At 45.1% G+C, this 18,693-nt stretch overlaps 1 protein-coding gene across 1 annotated transcript in view; it reads left to right on the top strand.

Moving 5' to 3' along the window:
• GALNT10 (polypeptide N-acetylgalactosaminyltransferase 10) overlaps positions 1-18,693 on the top strand; it is a 184,086-nt gene that overhangs the window by 67,429 nt on the left and 97,964 nt on the right. The window contains exon 2 of the mRNA XM_069483903.1: positions 17,179-17,281. Within this exon, the coding sequence (XP_069340004.1) occupies positions 17,179-17,281 (103 nt within the window). The remainder of the gene's footprint in view (positions 1-17,178; positions 17,282-18,693) is intronic.

Raw genomic sequence — 18,693 nt, 5'->3', positions numbered from 1 at the left:
TGTGTGTGTGTGTGTGTGTGTGTGTGTGTGTGTGTGATTAGGTTAAGTGGACCTAGGTAACCTCCCTTTTGCTATATAGCATAATGTAATCGCAGGATGATATCTCATCATGCTCGCAGGTCCCATCCACACTCAAAGGGGAGGGGAGTATAAAAGGATGAAGGTCACTGGAAGTGATTCCTAGAATTCTGCCTACCACAGATGGTTTGGTTCACACTGAATTGGAAATTAAAGTAAAGTGGTTCTTTGTCGCAAGTAGTTTAAAAACACTAGTTTGGGGTCCAGTAGGAGGGAGTGACATGTATACAAACAGCTGTAATTTAAGACCTTAAGTGCTAACTTCCAAAAAGAGAGGGGTAGAGAGAGTGCAGTGAGAGGTCAGTGGGAGGGGAGATGATTTTTTGTAAGTGGAGGGAGATAGATTTAGGGCATCTTGAGGATATGCTATTTGCACTAAGCCTTGGGAGACAGGTGTTTTGTTTTGTTTTTTTCCAGCATATTACGGGGGTACAAATGTTTAGGTTACATATATTGCCTTTGCCCCACCTGAGTCAGAGCTTCAAGCCTGTCCATCCCCCAAATGGTACTCACCGCACCCATTAGGTGTGAATATACCCATCTCCTCCTCCCCCTCACACCTGGCCAACACCCAATGAATATTACCACTATATGTGCACACAAGTATGGATCAGTTAATACCAACCTGATGCTGAGTACATGTGGTGCTTGTTTTTCCATTCTTGTGATACTTCACTTAGTAGAATGGGCTCCAGCTCCATCCAGCATAATACAAGAGGTGCTAGATAACCATTGTTTTTTGTGGCTGAGTAGAACTCCATGGTATACATATACCACATTTTATTAATCCACCCATGTATTGATGGGCACTTGGGTTGTTTCCGCATCTTTGCAATTGTGAATTGTGCTGCTATAAACATTCTAATGCAGATGTCTTTTTTATAGAATGTCTTTTTTTCCTTTGGGTAGATGCCCACTAATGGGATTGCTGGATCAAATGGTAGTTCTACTTGTATCTCTTTGAGGTATCTCCATATTACTTTCCCCAGAGGTTGCACTAGTTTGCAGTCCCACCAGCAGTGTACGAGTGTTCCTATCTCTCCACATCCATGCCAATGTTTATTGTTTTGGGACTTTTTGATAAAGGCCGTTCTCATTGGAGTTAAGTGATAGGTCATTGTGGTTTTGATTTGCACTTCCCTGATGATTAGAGATGTTGAGTATTTTTTCATATGTTTGTTGGCCATACTTCTGTCTTCTTTTGAAAAGTTTCTGTTCGTGTCCTTTGCCCACTTTTTGATAGGGTTGTTTGATTTTTTTCTTGCTGATTTTCCTGAGTTCTATATAGATTCTAGTTATCAGCCCTTTATCGGATGTATAGCATGCGAATAATTTCTCCCATTCTGTAGGTTGTCTGTTTGCTCTCATGAGTTTCCTTGGCTGTGCAGAACCTTTTTGATTTGATCAGGTCCCATTTATTTATTTTTGTTGTTGCTGTGATTGCCTTTGGGGTCTTCTTCATAAATTCTTTGCCTAGGCCAATGTCCGTAAGAGTTTTCCCAACATTTTCTTCTAGAATTCTTATAGTTTGCCTTAGGTTCAAGTCTGTTACCCACCATGAGTTGATTTTTGTGAGAGGTGAAAGGTGCCGATCCTGTTTCAGTCTTCTACGTGTGGCTTCAGGGAGACAGGCATTATTTGGATTATAAAAATGAGGTAGGAGGATAGGATTCCAACAGTTCTATTTCTATTTTGGCACCTTAGGATGCAAACACAGAATGAAACTGCATCCTCTCAAAGGTCATTTTTTTCTCTTCTTTCTTACCGTAAACAATGCTGTGTAACAAACTACCCCAAAGCTATGTGACCTCAGACAACAACCATATATTAATGCTTACAGAACTACACACCAGTTGGGTGGTTTCTATGGCCTTGACTGTGCTTACTCAGGTGTATCTGGTCAGCCAGGGCCGGCCTGGGGGACTCTGCTGGTCTTGGCTGGGCTCTCTTGTATCTCTGGGGCTTGGCTGTTTGTTAGCTGCTCTAGGTTGGCCTCTGTTCTTCCCCACATGTCTTATGTTCTAATTGCCTCTCATCCTTCTAGCACACTAGGCTAGGCTTGTTCCATAGAGAAGGCAGAGGAACAAACATGGGCGAAAGAATGCAAGTCCCTTGATGCTTGGACTCAAACTAGCACACTGTCACTTCTCCCTCATTCTTTTGGCTAAAGCAAGTCACGAAGCCAGGCAGTCCAGCTTCAAAAGGTGGGGAAATAGACTCTACTCTTCATGGGAAGAGCTGTGCAGGCCCATTGCAAAGGGCCCGGACGTGGGGAGGGATGGACAACTGGGGCCACTTTTCCAATCAGTCTGCCACAGTCATTGTGAGAAGTCTTCCTGAACTCTTTAGAATAAAAGAACTTCAAATGCATTGTTTCTTAAGCTAAGCCAAGGTTTTGGAGAAATTGCATGTGAGGTACCATTTGAGAAATGTAAAGTGATCCATTAACCAGAGTTGTAAGAAGCCAGGCTTATAAAACAGTCTGCAGTCTTCTTTGTGAGCAGAAGACAAAAGAGGACCATTTCAGGGCAGCCTTATTACCTTTGCTTGTGTGGTTCCTCCACCGGCCTGTAGCATACTCACCCTTCATCACACAGCTCCAGTGCCCTGCAGAACCATTCCCAGAACTGTTCTTCTGGGAGGAGAATTTGTGGTTCTTCTCCTAGGTCCCAGTAGCAATTTTTACAATGAAATGATCTCAAATATGGCCTGTACCATAGACATAAACCATTTTCTTTTCTGGTAGTCACTGAAGTATCTAACCTAAGGCCAACAAATAGTAGTTGCACAATTAACATACATTAAATAAACGGGTAGATGGATGAATGGGTGGGTACGTTGACAGATGGATGACAGATGCCTCAGAAGTCGATCCAAACTTTCCTTTAGAAAATGTTATGTTATCATAAACTGAATTTTCCTCCTTCCAAGTTAGTGTGTCGGCTTGAAATCTTTGTGTAATTTCATATCAACATGCTTTTTATAAAAACAAAACAAAACAAACAAAACTGGATTGCATGTTGCTGAAGGGAGGAATCCTGTTTTGTTCTCCCTCATCAACCCTATCCTTATAAGCTTCCAAAAAGGTCCATGATGTATCCCCTAGGATGTTAATCATTCTTTAGGGGGCAGGGGTAGATGGGGGGGAACTTCTAGTCAAATAAACTTGTGCAATGCTGGCTTAAACAAAGTTAGCTTTCTTTTCTGTGAGACTTCATAGAGCCTTTAATATACAATGCTAATATACATTGTGACTCACCAGAGGGGCTTTGGAATATGTAAGGGTTGAAAACTGGAAGGATTGGCCTTTTTAGGGAGGAGGGGAGGAGAAAGGAGGTATACTTTCTTTTTTTATTGTGGTAAAATATGTATAACATAATAGTTGTCTTTTTAACCATTTGTAAGTGGACAATTCCATGGTATTCCATGCGACCGTTATCACAATCTATACCCCAATTTTTTTTATCATTCCCCACAATAACAACTCCTTATAAACAATAGCTCCCTCTTTTCTCTTTCCTCCTGGGTAACCTCTTGTCTGTCCCTATGAAGTTGACTATTCTAGGTACCTCATATAAGTGGAATCATATGATATATGTCCTACTATGTCAAGCTTATTTACTATGCATAATGTTTTCAAGGTCCATGCATGTTGTAGGATACATCGAAATTCCCTTCCTCTTTATGACTGCATAACACTCTATTCTCTGTTTCTGCCTCATCTTTTTTCTACCTTCATCTATTGATGGACACTTGAGTTGTTTCTGGTTTTTGTCTGTTGTGAATAATGCTGCTAGGAACATTGGTATGCAAATGTCTGTTCGAGTCCCTGCTTTCAATTCTTTTAGATATATACCTAGGAGTGGGATTGCTGGGTCATATCGTAGTTCTACGCTTAATCTTTTGAGAAACCACCAAATTTTTCCCCAGCAGCTGCACCATTTTGCATTCTTGCTAGCAATGCACAAACGTTCCAGTTTCTCCACCCCCATCCTCACCGACACTTGTAATTTTCCACTTTTTAAATTTAAATTCTACTTTTTTAGCTATTCTGGTAGGTGTAAAATGGTATTTCATGGTGGTTTTGATTTGCATTGTGTTATAGTGTAAGGTAAGGGTTGAGGTTTATTTTTTGGCTTATGGTTAGCTAATCATTTGGGCACTCTCTGTTGAAAAGATTATCCTTTACCTATTGAGTTTTCTTAGAACCTTTGCTCAAAATAGGCTGACTGCATATATGTGTAGAATTCCTGCTCCACTGACCACATGTCTATCCGTACTCTAGTACCACACTGTCTTGGTCACTGTAATGCAGAATTGCCTCAAAATTAGGATGCATAAGTCCTCCGACTTTGTTTCTCTTTAAAGAAAGTTATTTTGGCTATTTCGTAGGTCCTTTGCATGTCAGCTTCTATAAAGATTGCATTGAGTCTATAGATCAATTTTGAGAGGACTGACATTTTAACAATATGGAGTTTTCTGACCCATAAACATGGTATTTATCACTCTATTTATTTAGATCTTTGATTTCTCTATCAGTGTTTTGTAGTTTTCAGTGTATAGGTCTTATACATTTTCTTAAATTTATCTCTGGAGTATTTAATATTTTTGACACCACTGTAAATGGTATTTTTATTTCAGTTTCCAATGTTTCATTGCTAGTATTTAGAAATAAAATTAAGTTTTGTGTGTCAACCTTGTTTCCTGTGACATTGCTAAACTCACTAGTTCTACTAGCTTTTTTGTAGATTCTTTAGCATTTCTTACATAGATAATCATGTCACGGGCAGATATTATTTTGATCGCCATTCTACAGTCAAAGAATGGAGACCTAGAAAGACAAGGGGACCTGCCTAAGATCCTACTCTTCATAGATGCAGAGCCAGGAGTCTGAAACCTGGGTCTTCTGAGTCCTCCTTAAGCATCCTCTCCACCACACCAAGCTGCTTCCCAGTCTTTCATACCTCAAGAGAAGAAGCTCATATCAGTTAAGATTAGATTTGATTGACCCCAACAAAATAGAAGTTTATTTTTCTCTTGCTTCAAAGTCTGGATGTTTGCAGTCCAGGTCTGGTATAACAGTTCTGCTCCAAAAAGTCCTCAAGAACCTAGACTGCTTCCTGCTAATGGCTTCAGCCATCCCTAGGGCATGGACCTCCACCTCCTGGTCCCTTACGGTGACATTTACATTCCAGGCATCGAGACAGAGGAAGGGATGAAAAAGAGGGGCAAAGGGGCACATTAGTGACTTTTTTCCAGGTAGGTTTCATGAAGCTGTGTCTTAGTCCATTTTGTGCCGCTCTAACAGAACACCAGAGACTGGATAATTTATAAAGAAAAGAAATATATTTGGTCACAGTTCGGGGGGCTGGGAAGTTCAAGATCTAGGAGCCAACATGAGGTGAGGGCTTTCTTGCTGCATCATAACATGGCGGAAGGTGTCACATGCATGAGAGAGAGGGCTGGGGACCAAGCTCATCCTTTATAAGGACCCCACTCTCACAATAACGAACCCACTCTGGAGATAATAGCATTAATCCATTCACGAGGGCAGAGCCCTGGTGACCTAAGTGCCTCTTAAAGGTTCCACCTCCCAACATTGTTGCACTGGGGACTCAGTTTCCAACACATAAGCTTTGGGGGACACATCCAAACCACAGCAGGCTGTCACACAACTCCTCCACTCGTGTCTTGGTCAGAATGTAGGGAGGCCACGCCTAGCTGCAGGGATGTCAGGGAAATATCATCTTTATTCTGAGCAGTCTTACTCTCTGCTAAAATTTTTATAACTATGGAAGGTAAGGAGAATAGCTCCTAGGGGACAGACAGCAATTTCTGCCACATACCTCCGTCAGGAATTCAGAAAGGAAACAGTGTGAAAATGAATGAAGGAAGATGGTGGAAGAGTTCAAAGCCTGTTGTATCTTTTAGAAATCATTTTAGGATCGGGTGAGCCAGCTCTCTTTAGAGCTTTTTAGCCCATTTAGTTGACCTGAGCCATTTAGTCATAGGATAAAGTTAATCCTCCAAACCCCTTTGTGGTATCAAATCCTATGACTATATTAGACATGCCTAATCCCTGGGTGACCTTTCCTTCATCTTTAGAAAAGATAAAACAAAAGATGTCTCCACTCATTCATTCATTCAACAAAAATTGATCTCTCCTACCCTCGTGGAGCTCATGATTTAGGGAGAGATGAACAGTAATCAAATGATCACCCCAATGAACGAGAAAATCATAAAGGAGCACTGAGGATGCCATAAGGGCACACATCAGGGGCTGCTGTCTGGCCAGAGGGGTCAGGGAAGCTTGCCTGGGGCTTTGGATTCATTCCTCTAGGAGTGTCTGCTTTCAGAGCAGCCTGGTGTATTCTAGGAAAACTACGCTGTGAGCCGTGCTGTGACTGCATCCCATGTATCCTGCCTGGGGCACCATATGTCGAAGAAATCGCTATGTAAGAACAAGAATGCCAGAGCGAGAGGGAGGTGGGGGAGGCGAGGGGCTGGGTGCTGCCAAGGAGGCCCGGAGCCCTTTGTGGCCTCCACCAAAGAGGAGAAAGGTTCAGAGCCTCAAAAACAGCAGATGGAGGAGGCGAGGGTCATGTTGGGCTCCTTCTTCGTGGGCTAGGAAGGAGCCCAAGGAGCTAATACCGGAAGGAATTTTCTAATAACTGTGGCCATCTGTATGGAGGAAGGGAGTTTCCCATCTCTTAAGTGCCCAGGTCAGTCTCAGTGACCTTCCACGTGCTGTAGCAAAGAAAGGCTTACTGGATGCAGGGGACCCTCCAAGGAGACAGCATCTCACTCCCCCTCGGCAGCTAGATTCTGGGACTCTATGGGACGTGGCACAAGAGAAGGTCCCAGCACGTATGCGTGAGGCGAGGACAGCACCAGAGGAGGGGGCCACCATCGATCCCATGCTGCTCCCCACATTACTACCCCTCTGCCCCTCTTGGGGGACCTTTGTAAGCAGTGAGCAACCAGCCAGCCAGCCTGATTGTGGAAATCCACCAGCGGATCATTGTCTACCAGGTATTCTTGGAAATTCACTCCTGCAACTTAAGGCAGGTGTGACTGATGGTCCCGTCCCCCGACCAATGCTAACTGACTGCTAAGTGCCACTTGGGGCACAGTGTTGAGAAAGAGCAAGCCTGGGATCTGCAAGGAAGCCTATCATGATAGGCTGATGATGTCTGCCTTCACCCTAGTGCGACTGTGATGAAAAAATAAGTATATATAAAAATGCTTTGTATAGTATAAAGTGCCACCCAAATAATAACTAATAATGGTAGCTACCATTTTTAGTGCTTCCTAAACACCAAACACTGCTAAGGGTTATACTTGCTATATTTAATCATTTAAACCTCACAATGACCTTTATGCTAGATACTATTAATTTTCCCCCATTTTATACTTGGGGAACCAAGGCTTGAGAAAAATAGTGCAACTTGCCCAAGGTTGCAGAGCTAACAAGCAGAACTGTGGCACAAGCCTAGGTCTTTCTGACTATGGAGCAACTGCTCTTATGCACTGTATTTTGCTGTCTTCAGAATGTAGGGGGTTGTAATTAGTACTGTTAATAGATAAACTACTCTGTTACTTGGTGGCTTGTCCCCAAGGCCCCGACTTAGAGATGAATAGGATGTGTTTGCAGTCATTATTCAGTCCCTGAAGGGTTGGAACTTGCCTTCTACTGGGCTGACCAGTTCCGCCTGCTTTTCCCTTTACCCACCCACAGCCGTGTGCAGAGCAGTACAATGGCCTGTGTTCTGCCCACTCGCCAAGCCTCTGCGAGCACTTTCTAGAAGGTTTCCTGTGATTGATCACACATCAGCGAGACTGAGATTCTCAGGACCCCTTGTGAATTGCCCTTTTGCTGCAGAAATATGATTCACCTCAGCAAGTTTTCCTTTCTTGAGAACTGTGTTTCTATTACAGAACCTTTCTAGAACACGGAGATCTGGAAAGGAAGGGGCAGACACGTGCAGTAGGTACCCTTAGCTGTGATGATTACACTCGTGTGGTGGTTGGCAGTTTGCAAACCACTTTGATATTAATTTTTCTCTCCAAGCCTCAGTCTTGTCATCTACAAAGTGGATTTAATGACAATAACAATATAGTCAAGGCTCATCTCATGAAAGAGTTAGGCTGTAATAAACTCACCACTTATACTGAAAATACGATAAAATCAGAATCACTCTTGACAATTGCCCATGGAATATGAAGACAATCCACCAGTTGAGGCAGTTTTTCCTCCAGCATGAAAACTGATTACTGTGTCTTTGGTTGAAGTAATCCCGTGCCTTCTCAGGTGATGAAAATACCCCCCAAGAGCAGGCTCGCGCGGCACCAGAGTGCTCACACTGCTGGGGGCTCAAGAGAATTAGGCCCCCAGGGATGTCATGGGGGTACAGGGCACACTGAGCATAAGGACAAGAGGATCACTGGCCTCCCCAGTTAGGATTTCTCTCTCCTTCTTTGACTGTGTATTACTGAATTCCTGCAAGTGAAATAGACATATGATTCAATCTCATTAGAGCTGATTTTCTAATTTGCTTTCTATGGACAAATTAAAGTTTCTATTGAAACTTTAAAGTAATGTGTGATGAAACAAACACCAGGCTAGGTGAGAGGAGAGCTGGGCTCCAAGCCTGGCTGGGCTGCCCCTGCATCCGAGAGACCACGGGTATCCAGACTCTACAGATGAACTTCTCATCTGAGTGCCCAGGTTCTCAAACTGCACTTCTTGACTCAGACCCATAGGACCCTCATGACCCTATTTAAAAAAATCTATGTATGCCTGTCCCCACTTCTGCCCTCCTAGCCCAGGCTAGTGCCATCTCTGCCTGCACCCTTGTGATAGCCTCCTCCCTGGCCTCCACCCTTCCTCTTGGCCTCCTGATCCCTTTTTCATTTGGCTGCAAGAGAACTTTCCAAATGCAACCTGGTATTGCCCTCTTCTTATATAAAACACTTGCATTTCAAATGCTCCTGGGGGAAAGACGAAACCCTTATCCCTGCCCACCTCCCACCTCCAGCAGACTTCCTCTCCTTCTCTGTGCACCACGCACACTGTTCTTTCAGTCCCTCCTACGTTGCATGTTTGTCCTGCCACATGTCCTTGCTCTCCCCTCTGTCTGGAATGCTCTGTTCTCTTTCTACCGAGTTAACTCCTAATCCAATTTCCTCAGGGAAGCCTTGGTGCCTGGATCAGATCTCTCCTGATCTGATCTGCAAGAAAAGGACTCTCTTTGTCCCATGTACCTCTCTTTCATGCACCTGCCACTGTAGCTATTTTTATTTATTTGTGGTTCTGGATTAAAGTCTGTATTTCCCCCCACCACATGCACTCCTGTAAGCTTTACGAGGGCAGGGCCCTTGTCTGTCCCCCTCACCAGTGTATCCTCAGCACCTCCACAGAGCCTGGCTTGTGCTTGTACTCATTGTACATTGAAGTGGATGGATGGATGGACAGACGGAGGGATGGGTGCGTGGACGGCTGAGAGACACAAAAGAACCTTGTCAAATTATCAGACAGGGTGAGTTGTTTTTTTTCCCCCCAGTGATAAAACATTTAGGTACTTACTCTGAAAAAACTGTTACAATTGTTCTTTTGGAATGGAAGGGAAAAGTTACTGAAGGTTCTTTTTGCCCTTTAGATAATAGACATTCCAAAATATCTTGACTTTTTTTTTCTGCCTGCTGTTTAAAAAGTCTTTTAATGAGCTTTCACACCTGAAGTAGCAAATGACCTTTTCTGGAGCCAGCTATAAAAAACAAAGAGTGAGCTGGAGGCTGGTGTGGTTCTGCCCTTGGAAATGCAGGTTCAGCCTCTTCAAACAATGGCTCCTGTCTGAGAGGGCCCTTGCTCTTGTTAGGGACTGGGGCCCCGTGCAGATTTCAAATTCCAAAATCCTGGTGTGGAGACAACAGGGTTATTGGAGCAGGGAAAATTGACCCAGCCCAGTTGCTGCGTGCAATAGCAGGACTTGCCTGACGTGGGCACCGCAAACTCAAGTCCCACGGTTGCTGAGTTGCTGTGTCTCCTTCCATTCATAAACAGCACCTTTCCGGTGTGATTGTTTTCTCACACAACTCAGTCTTGATTAAAAAGTCTTTTAATGAGCTTTCCCACCTGAAGTAGCAAATGACCTTTTCTAGAGCCATCTATACAAAACAAAGGATGAAAGGTAGGTTTTCTCAGTATAGCAGCCCACTGGACAGGAGCTGAGGTTAGGTCAGCCTCACTGAAGTCGGACAGGTGGGGTGCTGGAATGAGTGGTCCTCGACCTATGACCAGGGGACATTTCCTCTGCATGAAAACAAAATCACCTTTCTCCCCACATCTCTCACAGGAAGACCATTCTGAGGTTAATGGAGAGTGGACAGGTAGTATTAGAACGTTTTATTCCTGGAGCTCTACTGGAGCTTGTTCCTTGCTCGAAGTCCTTCTGTCGCCCCCACCTGCCAAGCAGCTCCAATGTGAGGCCCTCCAGTTCTGGCCCAGACTTCATTTCTTTTCTGTTGCACGTGACTCCCTTTTGCACCCCACTCACTCCAGCCGAGAGACTCCTTGCCGTTAAGTAAACGTGTCCCTCACACTCTACCTCCATTTCTTGGCACGTGCTTTCCCTCTGCTGTGTCCCAGCCCGGCCACCTCCACTGCTGCTGGTCAAAGTCCTGCCCATTCTTTCAGGCTCCTGTCGAACACTGTGCTTCTCTAGGAGTTCGTCCTTGATCATCTTAGGTAGAATTTAATTTTTGGCTCTTGTAAATACTTACAGAAGTTATCGTCACCACTTCCAAGGCACTGTGTTATAGTGTTTTGTGTTTTTTCCCTTTCTTATGGACTAGTCTCGTATTCATACTGTTTGTTGAGGCCATGGACTATCTCATTTATCTTTGTCTCCCCCAGAGTCCTCTGGATATCGTAGGCCCTCGATAATCATTTGTTGGGTGAATGAATACTTAAAAACAATCCAACTTACGTCCTCAAAACTCGTGAAGAAAGAACATTTATCCAATTGACCAAAGTTCCTTGCTTAAAGTAACTTTATGTTTTTGGCTAAATTAAGCCCTACTTGGGCCTCTTTGAAGTATAACCTTGAAGGTAACCTTGAAGTAAATGCTTTGCTGCATGCATATGTGTGTGTGTGTATGTGTGAGAGAGAGAGAGAGAGAGAGACAGAGAGACACAGAGAGAGAGTTATTAGAATAATCTACTTCGTAGATAAACAAATGTTTGGAATTACATAGTCATTTAAACCTCAAAGTAAAATCATTCCAGTGCTTTTGCAGGATCGGTTGAGAGGAAGGTGAGAAACCACCCCCAAAATTTCAGCAGAGTCAGGTCTGTAATACAACCGCAGACCCTGGCTGAAGCAGATGACCTGCTCAATTTTCCTTTCCTCGTTGCTGTGAAAGAGCATACAGCCCCTCCATTGTTTTCAAGACACCAGCCAGCTCAGCCAGAGAGAGACCCAAGTGTCCTGTCGGGGGAGGCTTTGCCAAGTGTGCAGTCTCCGGATTAGAGTATGCACTTTAACAAATCTTTCTCCTGGAGCAGAATGCAGTTGGCTTGCCTCTCCACCATGCCTTCCTATCTCCAAAGGGTGCCAGGCACGCCTAAATAGTGATTAAAAAAAGATTAAAATTCCATTTGTGTGTGTGAGTGTGTGGCTGTTTGAACACTAATCGATTCTTTTAGTGGAATGTTAAGTAAAAGCATGCAGATACCAGAAGCGGTTATTTAGAGCAGCCAGTCAAAATCCATTTCCAATTTATTGTTTAATGTGATTGCCACATTAATTCCGCCAGTCTCCTCCACAAACTCTCCCTCACTTCTCTCGCCACGCTGCTTCTCAAGCCCTTTGCTTCCTGTAGCAAGAGGACGTCTGCAAACCGAGGGGAAGAAAAGCAGCAAAGGAGAGTTGCTGAAGGAAAACAATCACAGCTTTTATAGACAAGTCTTGGAGGCTACAGAATTAAAGAAACTTAAAATTACTTCTGGATTGAAAAATGCAGGCGTGCTCTTTTACATAACGTTAAATGATTGCTATTGTATAAGAATTGCTGTCTTTTGAACAGCATTGTTCGTGCCTTTCCTGTTGTTAAAGGTCTTGCGGCATTTGTTTCTATTGTACGATGCCACTATCGACTAAGAACTGTGTTCTTTCCTTGAAGAACACCGAGTTTCCACATGGGCATATGACATCCTGTTAATGAGGAAACTCACTAAATCCTGTTATCAGCAAGAGCCAGTTGAATTGGATCAGGTGTTAAATAGGTTGCTTCTGCGGGACCCACAGTTATATAATGAGAATCCTATTTCCTCTTCTGTTCCCCGAAACATGGCCGTCGCAAACATTGGAACATACCTTGTTTTCATAAACTTTCTCCGAAAATAATGTATTGGTTGTAGCTCTCCTTTACTGAGAGGACCTAACTTTGTCCCCAGACACTGAACTAAATACTTTGTACAGATTAGCTCAGTTAATCCTCCCAACAACCCAGAAGTAGATACCTTTATTCTGTTAGTTGGCCCTCAGTCAGGGAAACTGGGGTCTACCTACCCAGGAAGTGAAACCTAGGTTTTTCTAACTCTAGAACCAGAATGCTCTGAGTTATTAAACTGACTGCCTGTCCCACTGATGAGCATTCATGCATTCAGCTGGTTATCGAGGGCCTAAGATGAGCCAGAGCACAGCGGTGAAATGCCCTTGCCTTCAGGAAGCTCAGGGTCTATACTGGGGAGAGAACAGCCAGATCTGGTTTGATCCTGGGGGCTGAAAAGCTATAGGATTTGGGGCAAATCCATTCTACTCTGTTAGCCTCAGACTTCATATCTGTAAAATGAGGCCGCTGGACTTAGACAAATGGTTCTCCAAATTTATTGTGAATCAGAATCACATGGAAAATGTGTTTTAAAAAACACATCTTCCTGGATTCCTGTCTTAGGGTGGGGTCCTGGATTCCTGTCTCAGGGTGGGGTCCAGGAATTTGCATCTATAATCAGGGCCCAGGTACCCCAAATACTACCTTTGAAGGAGGCTGATCTGGCTGTAAACCCATTGGTGCCTACACGGGATCTGTTGTCGTCACACTGGTATCCCCGGTGCCTAGCACATCGCCTTGCACAGAGTAGGTGTCAGTAAACATTTAGTGCAGTTGGAGTGATCTGGGGTTTCTTAATCTGCAATGTCTCTGGAAATTCCATGTATGGACATCGGAGACTCCTAGACCCCCTGCAATTGACCACAATTTTTGTTAAGGTTTGTGGGGACATGATTCTTAGGGCCCTTTGGGCTCTGTATACTCTGTGATTTTAAGACTGCAACTAGTTTTCCACCCCACCAAAGGCTCAGACCTATTATTGGAAACTTTTTAAACCTATGTAGTAAAATTTGAGTCCTGTATCTATGTGATTTGGTAAAATGTCAATTTACAGTAGATTCTTAAAATCCTAAAGGAGTCGATATCCACAATCTGTGTAAATTATGACAGCGTTGAGGTTATACTGTTCGTGATTTTCTTGGGTCATCTGAAAGTACCTTCTGGGCAGGCAGTGCCATCTCCATTTTCCAGTTGGAAAATTGAGGTGCCTGTGACGCCTGTAGCTTGTGCAGGGTCAAAAAAACTATCCTGAGAGTCAAAGGACGTGACTCTTATCCTCTTGCTTGCTGTGAGGCCTTGGTGGGGTGGCTCGGCCCGTTTGGACTTCAGTTTCCCCGTCTGTGAGTTGAGGGAGGTGGACTAATTGCCTCTGAGCAGCTGCTTAGCTCAGATGTTTGAGGGCTCGAGCAGCTGTGTGCTTAGACATGTAGAACTCCCTGTGTCAGCAAGCTCTGAAGTCCTCTCGGTTTAAGGAAGAAGGAAGGACTAATGAGACCACCTAAAACAGCGTAGATCATCTCTGCAGAGCCTAGGAGGGAGGGAAGGAAGGAGGGTTGCACATCATTAAGGCAAAGGCAGTGGCGTTGGGTATGAAAAGCCCAGGATTCTGGAATCTTAATCCTCAATGCTGTCAGTTCAGCAATCCAGTGTTCCATTTTGAGAACAAGATGCAAGGAGTTTACTTCTGTGAGGTCAAGACTGTGAGGTTCATCGCTGTACTTCATTCCCAGTGGCACTGGAAGGCTTTCAAAAGCACATGGGGAACACGATACCCTTCATGGAATCACAGACTCTTGACATGTCCTTTAAAGGTTGCTTAACCTTTGCTACTCAAAGTGTCTTTTGTGGACTAGTAGCATCAGCATCACCTGGGACCTTATTAGAAATGCAGGATCTCAGGCCCTATCCCAGACCTCCTATACCAGAATTCTCTATCTCAGGCTCCTCAATTATTTGGTAACTTCTATGACTGGCACTCACTCTATTCTCAGGACCTCAAAGAATATGATAACTCCTCCCATGCCCCCCAGGGCCTATTTCTCCTAGTCCTCATACAACACAGTTTCTAATCTTCCCCATCCAGGATACATTCCTGTATCTCCCAGCATGTTGCAAACTCACTGGGACTGGGCAAGGAACACAAATGAGAGATGAGAGGCAGATAAAATGCAATAAGGAATGGTGGGGACTGCGGCAAACTAGAGAGACATGCCCCACCCAAACAGGGCAGCCTTACCCAGCCCAGCTGAGGGACCGAGGGAACTCAGCCCAAGTACTGACATATCTTCCAGGTTTTTAAGAGAAGCCAAAAGTCTTGATAAAACCATATGAAATCTCCCTGTCTTTTAAGCTAGAATTAAGAAAATAAAACCGAAACAAAAAACACCTTGAAAGCTGCCAGACTGTGTTTGCCAGTGACCACATTTGGTCCACAGGTATCAAAGAGCAGGATTATCATCTCCTTCATTGGAGACCAGCAGTTCTCAAACTTGAGCGTGTATCAGAATCTCTTGGGGGGGGGGTTGTTAAAACAAAGATTGCTGGGTGTCACCCCCAGAGTTTCTGCTTGAGGGGGTCTAGGGTGGCCCCAGGAACTGGTTTTTCTAACAAGTTCCCAGGTGGCGCTGACGCTGCTGGGTCAGAGGCAGCACTTTGGAGACCAGGGCTTTAGTTCTGTGCCTTCCGTTGAGTAGCCTCAGTTTGCAGAGCCTCTTTCGTCCCACCAGTGACCTGAAGTGATCAACCGAAGGTTCCAATCTGTGGGCAGTGGAAGAGGGAAAAAGAGTCAAGAGGGAGGGCTGGAGAAAGGAGAGCTAACCAGCCCCTGGCTAATCAACTCTGACGTCGCAGAAGCAGCATATAATCTTGGGCAGGTCCCTGGCCCACCCCAAGGCTGGGTTTCTCTGTCCCTGGTGTAGGGAAGTGGTCCTAGCTCAGCTTCCAAATATATCTGTTTGCTTGTTTGGGAGATTCGGTCGTCTGTTTTTAGCAGGAGAACTTTTTTTCACGTGAAATCCCACGTGGAACCCCAGTCCATAAAACAGGCATTGCTGCTGTGCCAGAAGGAGCGCAGCAAACCCCCACTGTGAGCCTTCCTCTCCCCAAGCCAGGGCCTGGGCACCACTTGTGGAACTGTGGCCCGAACTGATGAGATGCTTCCCTAAGGACCTTCCAGCTCAGCTTCTGTGATTTCTAAGAACCCTGAGAACTGTTGGCGGACACTTGGCCTTAGTTTTTGTAGTTTTCTTTCCCTCTCTGACCAAGACATCTAGCATGCCAACTTTGCAAGAATTACCTTTTCCCAGTCCAGAGAGGTCTATAGGAGAGAGCATGCAAAGGATTGTTATCACGAGAGCTGCTGTAAGGATGTAGGGCTGTTGCGCAAATCTGCTCTCATAAGGATCAGCCAGAGACTCAATAAACAGGTGCAGGGCTGATTTTACTCAGGTGGCTTCTTGTTAACGCTAATGTCCAGCATGCCACACACTGGGGCCTTTGTAGTTAATGATATGGGAAATAGGACTATTGGATTCTGCCTGCCACAGTGGCCAGAACAAGTCTGCACGACTTTTAATGGGCAAGGTGATTCAGAAAGCATTTATGTGAACGCCATGTGATGCAGTGTTACCTTGGGGAGGCTCCAAGACTGGGGGCTGGGACTTTACACTTGACTGTGGGCATGCGGAAGCATCAGGCTCCCTCTGATGACCCCAGACATGGGACAGCAGCCTCCCTTCAACAGGGAAGCCACTTCCTAATGGGCCCACCAGGATGGGCTCACCTTCCCAGACAGCTGTGTATTCCTTTGTTTCTCTCAGCCATTCAATTGCTTGTTCATACAGTCCTCACCCATTTGCCAGATGTTCACCCTCTTTGCAACTGGTCCCTCAGAGCTGTAGAGGTGACCACGACCTGCCCTGTACTCCTTCAGGCGGAGTCCTTTTCAGGCCAAGCACAGCTCGGCTGTTCTCCACTCACACCTCGCCATCCATGCCTGGGCCATTTGTCCCCCCTGCGTCTCAAGTCCATGAAACGTGTTCCATTCCTTCCTGGTGGAACTGAACTCCGGCCGTGCATTCTCTGGGCCTCACCCTGTCCAGTATGTAGTAGCCACAAGCCACGTGTGGCCACTGAGCACTTGAAATGGGTCTGAATCAGGGTGAGCACAAGTGTGAAATATACACTGGATTTCAAAGACTTGGTACAAAAGAAAGAATGTAAAATACCTCAGTAATTTTTTACATGATTGCATGTTGAAATGATAATATTTTAGATAGAGTATACTGGGTTAAATAAAATATTCTATTAACTCTTCCCCTATTTCTTTTTCTTTTCTTAATGTGGATACTAGAAAATTTCAAGTTGCGCATGGGACTCGCATTATATTTCTGCTGGGCAGCATCACTTAGCATTCTCTTCTCCCTTGGGTGAAAAGAAAGTATCCGTCTTTTTTTCTCCCTGCTGGTTTGTGAGTCCCAAAGGGTGGACGCTGTGCTCCTATCGTCTTGGTGACCTAGCTGGCACACGGCGGGCACTCACAAAGGTATACAGAGGGGATGCATAAATGAACGAACGGTGACAGATCATCAATACCAAGTCAACTCATGCCTAAAGCTCCCTTAGGCAGTGTAGCTTCTGGGTCTGTATAACTGAACTTATTTCTCCTTTTCTCCCTTTTCACAGTCTTTATTTATTATTTTTTTTAAGGGCTCACACAGTCGGCAAAAGAAGACGTTTTTCTTAGGAGATGGGCAGAAGCTGAAGGACTGGCACGACAAGGAGGCCATCTGGAGGGACGCTCAGCGCGTAGGTACGGAGGGCAGGGTACCCTATGGGCAATCTGCATGGAGGGCATGTGCACACATGCGTGTGTGTGTGTGTGTGTGTGTGTGCGCGCGCGCGAGTGTGCGTGTGTGTGTGTGTGTGTTTAACAGCAGTGTCTGAACCTCTTGTTGCCTCCCTCCCTGGCTGCCGCCAGCCCTTCCGGATCCTCGGGTTCCCCTCTTTGCCCGTTAGCTGACCCCTTTCTCCACTCGCATCACCAGATCTATGGCCTGCAAGAATTTGCCTGCCTCCTTTATTGAGTGATAGGAAATGTGCCCCCCATATAGGATAATTTACCACTAACACAGGGAGCAATGATAACAAGAACCAGCATTTCCTGGCCACCTATGATAAGAAAGGTCCACGCTTCGCACTTGCAGATTTTCTCTGTGAAACCCTGAATCAACCTTTGTAGCCCATTTAACGAGCAGGGACCTGCGGCTCCAAGAGGCACGGTGATCTGCCTATAGCCACACGGTGAGAGAGAGGCAGATGTGGGAGTCAAGCCCAGATCTGGAGGGCAGAGACGACCCCTACCCAGCACTGCAGCCACGGGAGTGAACAGTGGCCTTCGGCTAAAGTTTTCTTTGGCTGATTAGCCTTCGGAATAGTCCCTGTCACACTGGAGAGCTGGGAAGGGTTGGGGAAAGATGGTACCCAAATTACGTGGGGGGTCATCTGTAGAGAGCCCGGACTAAGGAGTCAGGGGAGCAGCTCTGATCCATTTACCAACCATGTGACCATCAGATGAAGTCCACACTCCCTGAGCCTCAGTTTCTCCATCTGTCGGCGGGGCTCGTCCTTCCTGCTTTGACAGGATATTGTTACGAGGGTGCCAAGCAAAGTGATAAGTATGAAGTAGCTTTGCAAAACTGGAAAGCAAGGTAGAAATATAAGGGGTTGGTACTTTGTTCATTTTTATCTCTGTTAACAACACCAACCACTATTGATTTTTTTTTTTTTAATTACATTATGACAAACCAGCTTACCACAAGGCTCTGAAGAGAGTTGATACCATAACTTAACTGGTGGTCAGGGAAATCTAAAGACGTGACATGCATTTTTCCGAGTGCCAGTGATTTAAATTGGGGGGTGGGGGTGGGGGCGCTGCTCAAATTAAGAAAGAAAACCATATAGAAAGAGCTGATTTGCCAGACAGTTACACCAGAATTGTTAGAACACGGGCTAACCAGCAAGAAAAGAGTAACCAGCAGTGGAGACACTGAGAGTAATACTAACTGGCGTTTGTTGAATGCTGTGTGTCAGGCAGCTTTCCCTGCATGGCTGCCTTCATCGTCCCACTGGACCTTCTTGTTCCAGTTAATACAAAGGGCAAAACCTGGGACTTAGAAAGGCTAAAGGCACGCCCAGGATGACATAGCCGGCGACTGGCAGGAC

This window comes from Eulemur rufifrons, chromosome 10, assembly GCF_041146395.1.
Source record: "Eulemur rufifrons isolate Redbay chromosome 10, OSU_ERuf_1, whole genome shotgun sequence".
Classification (NCBI taxonomy): domain Eukaryota; kingdom Metazoa; phylum Chordata; class Mammalia; order Primates; family Lemuridae; genus Eulemur; species Eulemur rufifrons.
Note: the sequence above shows the minus strand (reverse complement) of the source record. Positions and strands in the feature narration are given on the sequence as shown.